The sequence below is a fragment of the Charadrius vociferus genome, unplaced genomic scaffold (genome assembly GCF_000708025.1).
Source record: "Charadrius vociferus isolate BGI_N301 unplaced genomic scaffold, ASM70802v2 scaffold147, whole genome shotgun sequence".
Lineage (NCBI taxonomy): Eukaryota > Metazoa > Chordata > Aves > Charadriiformes > Charadriidae > Charadrius > Charadrius vociferus.
The window spans coordinates 4,630,108-4,635,735 of record NW_009649570.1 but is presented as its reverse complement, the minus strand read 5'-3'; the positions used below and the strand labels follow the sequence as shown (position 1 = coordinate 4,635,735).

Here is a 5,628-nt window from a genome sequence, read left to right as displayed (position 1 = left end):
TTGCAATTTATATCCACTTTGCAACAGGATACTATAGCTATTCAGGCAGTTATTTAAGCAGCTCTTTAATCCAGGAATCTTGCGATGCTGTTCCTCTCCTGAGTCATTCGGGTGCTTTGATGCAGTGTTGAACTCCTTGAGGGATCCTGCTAGTTCTTGGTTGGTTTTGTTTTGTTTTCTTTATTCTGACCTGTGGGATCTTTGGGTTCACTGGTTCAATCTGGTAACTTTTGAGTCATGTCCACAATGGCAGCTGTTGACGAACTTCCAACCTGCAAGCTTGTAACTCCTTAACTAATCTGCAGTTATCCAAAATAAGGATAAGGACCATTGTTTTTTATCCATAACAGTGTTTCTGTGCTGGTGTCATAAGATTTTTCATAGCATAAACAAACTCTTATCTTGGTGAAAGGGTTGAAGTACAGCTTAAGCTTTATCACAGAGTTGAAAATACGGTATTCTGGCCTTATTAAAAATGTAGCTAGCTTTAGTTAAATAAAAAAAGCAACCAGTTGGCAACTGGACTAGTGCTGCAGGAAGTTGGTTTACTTGCAGCTATGTTAAGTCATGCCATGGCTTTATACAAGTGGTTACAGTGGATCTTAAGGACTGTGTGCAATGAAGCAGCAGGATTCTCAAAGTGAGTGGACAGTTTACATGTATGTATGGTGTAGCAACAATTCAGGGATGACCTTGGGGGGGGGGGGGGGGGGGAGGTGTTTGGGAGCAATATCTGTGTAAGCAGGCATGCAGGAAGCTGAAGAATTCTGCTTATTTGGTGTGTTTTCCTAGGTTTTAATCAAGAAGACACTACTGCAGTATTTTCTCTTGCTTTCAGCACCTGGGAGCTTGTTTTAAAAACTGTAGGATTGAAGTCTTAATTATTGTATAGGTTCTGCACTCAGTGATTTTCAAATTCTTCCAGAGTTACGTAACTTGAAACTATAACGTGGATTTCAGAGGGGATATAGTCTGCAGACTTACAATTCCTGGTAAGCTACTTAATAAAAGTTAGATCACTTTACTTGCAGTAGAACAGGAAGAAAACCACAAATGGTTAATGCCTAACTTGCAATGATGGATTGTAGAAAATATGGGTATTTTTTGAGAGTAGTATTTTTCAGTGGAAATAAAGTAAAAAGGTTTTTAAATTTTAACATGCAGTTCCTTTCATCCCAAATGGCATTATGAATCTCTGATTTTTCTCTAGATGACTCTTAATTTCTCTAGATGCAGTCTAAAAATAAAAAGGTCAATTTTCCAACTGCTCATCTGGGCAGTAACATGGCCTTAGGAAATAAATCAGTGTCCTTCTTTTTTTTTTTTTTTTTTTTTTTTTTTTTTTCTTTCCCCCACGATGCATTATCATGGTCTGCATCAGGTGTAATACAGTTACAAGTGACTTGAAGGAGTTAACATAAGAGTAGTGAGAGCCCTTAAAATTATAATACATTTTCAGGACTTAAAGAAAAATATACTTAGGAAATAGTGTTGAAAGTCTCTGGCTGTACCAACTGAGGTCAGCCTGATGGAGGAGAAGAGGATTTCAGTTGTTCATGAAAAACGGAGAACAAAGTCTTATATTTGTATATAACATTGACAAAAGTCTTTCTAATTTGAAATGAGGAATACTTAAATGTCATTTTTTTCAGTATTAATCAAAACCAATTATATAAGTTGATTTTTAGCAATGTAGATGCTTATTGTAATCATACATTATTTTCTTGACAACTTTCTTTACTACATATTTTTACGTTATTACAATATATTACACTGTGTTCATGAGGGTGTTTTCCTCTGGAAGAAAGTTCCTGTGCAGAGGAAATAGGAACCAAACTTTGAAATCTAAAATAAGGACTAAACTGCTTTTCATTTACTTTTCTACCCTTTGAGATGCCAGAAGCAATTTCCTCTTGAAGCTGACTTCCTTTCTGGAAATGATTTTCGTCTCCAACCATGTTGAGGCTCTTTTCTCATTCTTTCATTCTGACTAACTTGCTTTTTTCCCCTCTGACTTGCTGCTGCAGTTGAGTAGAACTTCTGGAGGTAAGTAATTACAGACAAGTTTCTCTCTAACTTTCTTTTTCAGTTCCTCACTCCCCTCACCCAGTCAGTCTAGAAGGACAAACAAAGCACTATTGGTGTCCTCTGCAAGAGAGCACTGATAGGGGGCTGGCTGTAAATTGACGTGGCATGGAAAAATCTCTGCTAGTTTGTAGCAGCTCTAACATTGCTGCGAGATGGAGCCGACTCTTACCAAGTTTGTAGCTTGAAATCATCACAGGCTTACCGTTTCTATATAGAAAATGAATGGAAAGTACCGTCGCTTTTTGATTTGGGAACTGGACTTTTTCTGTATTTGGATTTACGGCTAATAGAAACCAAAATCAAAGGGAATTATTTGGTTACTTTTTTCTCCCTGTAGTGAGAGCGACAGATCTTGCTGCTCCCCCAACCTTTTCCTGCGATTTAATCATTTGCAGATCTTGCCATGGGGTGCGGACTGAGAAAGCTGGAAGACCCAGATGATAGCAGCCCTGGAAAAATCTTTTCTACATTGAAGAGACCGCAAGTTGAAACAAAGGCGGATTCTGCTTATGAATACGTATTGCTGGATTTTACTTTAGAAGGTATCTTTTTATGTTATATCTTTACTATTCTGAGAAAGCAAGGAATAGTATTTAACTTAGTTCTGTCTTTTTTGACTTACAGTAAATCTTAGATACTTTTATCGAAGCTAGCCAAAATGTAAGACTCTTATTTTGAAACACAAATCATGACGAAGGTCCTCACTTAGATAAAATTACAATGGAAACTACTGAAGTATTTTTACCAACCAAGCCCTCCAAATTACACAACTGTCCTTGTTAAGGAAGCTGCCTAAAAACTGTTAGAGATTTTCCTGGTTTCCTGTGAGTCAGATACTGCCATCCGTGCTCAGTTTGAATAATGGTTGTCGGAATTCAGTGTGACGGTTCAGAAAATACAGTGTGCCTGAGCATTAATTGAATAGCAGTTTTTTAAAATACGCTCAACTTCTGAAAACAGGCTGTCATTGTCCCTGTTACTTTATGCAGAAGTAAGTGTTTCTTAGTTGTATACCGGGAGCAGCTTCTCCTCTTATGCCCGCCCCAGTCTCTTGGTAGATATTTTAGTAAGAGCCTTGCAGTTTCATCTTACTAATTTTTTCCAAATGCTTTACTTGTAGTTATTGAATAGTCTTTTGAAATCGTGACCAAAATGAAACAAAATTTGTATGCGTAGCTAGAGGCAGACAGCGCTCTGTGGGATACTTCCTTCCCGAGGGTGTCCCGTCTCTAACAGAGCAACTCCCTGTTCCACAAAGTTGAAAACATAAACAAGCCCAGATGGCTGCCCTCTGAGAGCAGACAGCTCAGTTTTGCAGTCACTTTGTAGTAACTTGCATTTTATAACAACCCAATCTACTGGAAATTCTGAATAACAAGGATTTGAAGTAAATGCGATAGCTAGAAGGGTTTGATAAAAGGAGACATTTTAAAGCATGTCTTATTTATGAAAGAGTTCCTGAAAATGTAACAAAACTTGGCCTCTGCTTAGTTTTACTTCTAAATTAAAGGACTGTAGTAATAATTCTACGTAAAATATATCAGTCTATTCATTGAAAAACTGCAAGATACTAATAAAAGCCCCATTCTACTAAGTTATAGTACTCGACACCCAACTGTACTTGTTGTTCTGTTTATTTACACATATAAATAGTTTTGCCGGCTTCTTCTTTTTGAAGAAACAAAATTTGTGTTGAGTAAGTAGTAGTGGTAATATACTGGAAATAAAGCTAGGCTGCCTAATGCATACATGAATTACTTACTAATCTACTGATAATGAAAAGGATAAAAGTTAATTATTTTTTTGAGACTGAAGAGCATTTTGTGTTCTTAAATAGTCTTGTGTTCTGAATAATTTTGCTTTGTTTTAAAGTAACAGGTTTCTGGAAGTGTTGTGTAAAGGATCTGTTGTAAAAGGTGGTCGTAGCTTTTAAGAAAAAGCTCATCAAACAAATACAAGTAATACAGAGATGCACCTTTACTTTATAACCTATCACTACAGCAGTAAAGATTCATTTTCTCCTGTTTAGTCTGATATTCAAAAGTGCTTAGCTTCAGTGACTTACTGTGGAATTATGAATGCTAAATAACAGTGAGATCAGTTTTAGATAGTTGCTTAACTATTTTTGGATTCTAACTGTAAGCAAGTGGATTTGTAAACATAGGTATCTTTCTGTTGAATCCTTCTAGCTGTGTGTGTATTTGACCTTTAAAGTATTTTTTGTTTGTGTTCTCTACTTTTTAAAGGTAAGATCATGAATACAGGAAAAACGGGTGTATATGCTGTCTTGGAGGCATTTCTGACTTTTGTTTGCTTATGAAATATGGGGATTGGCTTAAATACTGTGGGGCATATGTTGGGCTCTTTTTTTTTTTTTTTTTTCCTTCTACCCCAATCAACTCACTAACATACTTGTTGCTACTTGAATATCCTTTGGCTAAATGAAACCTAAGTGAGAGGCTTTTATCACTTTAGACCAAAGGCAGCCTTCACTCTGCTGTCAAGTTGTGTGTTATGTCTTCATGGCACTCTGTGTCTGCTGATTTCCAGAGGAAGATCTCCCCCAGCATTTGATTTGAGATTTGTTTGCCCAAGTTGCTTGTTACCACTGGGTCTGGCACCAAGTAAAATACAAAATCTGACTTAGTATCCTTTATAAGATCTTACAGTATGCTATGTCATGCATTAAGATAAAAGTACAGCAAGTGTAAATGCATTAGGGCAGTTTAATATGCCTTACTGTCTGCTTCATCAGATTTACGCCACATGAAGATGAAATGGGCCTGCTGGGGAGACTTTCAGGAGTCCCTCATCTTCTCCCAAGCCATGATGCAGATCAGGACAACCATGGAGTCCCTGCGCATCTTATCTAGTTGTCAGCAGTGTATTGTACCTTGGCTTCTCCTCCCCTGGTCCCCAAAATACTTTTATCCCTAATGTAAAATTCAGCTTTGAGTTCCATGGAGGTTTTTCTGCATCAGGAGAATCCCAAAAGAGAAAATTGTAGCCGGTCTTTTATTTTGGTGGGATTGAATAGTACAAAGGAAATGGAGGATGGAGCAGTGGACTCTGAAGTGTGATTTCTTTTTTTTTTTTTTTTTAAATGCCTGTCAAGGACTGTAAATTTACTGTCTCAATCATGAGGCATATCTCAGTTACAAAAACAGCTGTTATTTTTTGAGGTCAGTTTAACCATAAAGTAGGGGTAGTTTAAATACTCCTACTGAAGCAGAATGTTTATGACTTTTCCACAACTCTCCTATTAGGGAAAAGAAGGAATATTGATGTAAGGGTATTTCACATCAGCCCACACAATGACATGCTGTGAAGTTCTTGTCACTCTGAATAACAGTATGAATATGTATGAAGTAGCTGTTTTGTCATCTTCAATATTGTGCATCTGAAGTTTGCTATACAGCTAGCAAGATAGCTGTGGTTCTGTTACTGTTGACAGCACATCAGGAAGGAAATTTTCTTAATGAAAAATGGCTAAGGCATTTTCAAAATCAGTGAAGTGATGATCACAGTGCATGCATTCCT

General features: G+C 37.1%; 1 protein-coding gene across 2 annotated transcripts in view; it reads left to right on the top strand.

The window, feature by feature from the left end:
- Positions 1–2,122: 2,122 nt before the first annotated feature.
- RFTN2 (raftlin family member 2) overlaps positions 2,123–5,628 on the top strand; it is a 33,280-nt gene continuing 29,774 nt past the window's right edge. For both annotated transcript variants that reach the window (XM_009890162.1, XM_009890161.1), the window contains exon 1: positions 2,123–2,630. In XM_009890162.1, the coding sequence (XP_009888464.1) occupies positions 2,492–2,630 (139 nt within the window). In that variant the 5' untranslated portion in view covers positions 2,123–2,491. The remainder of the gene's footprint in view (positions 2,631–5,628) is intronic.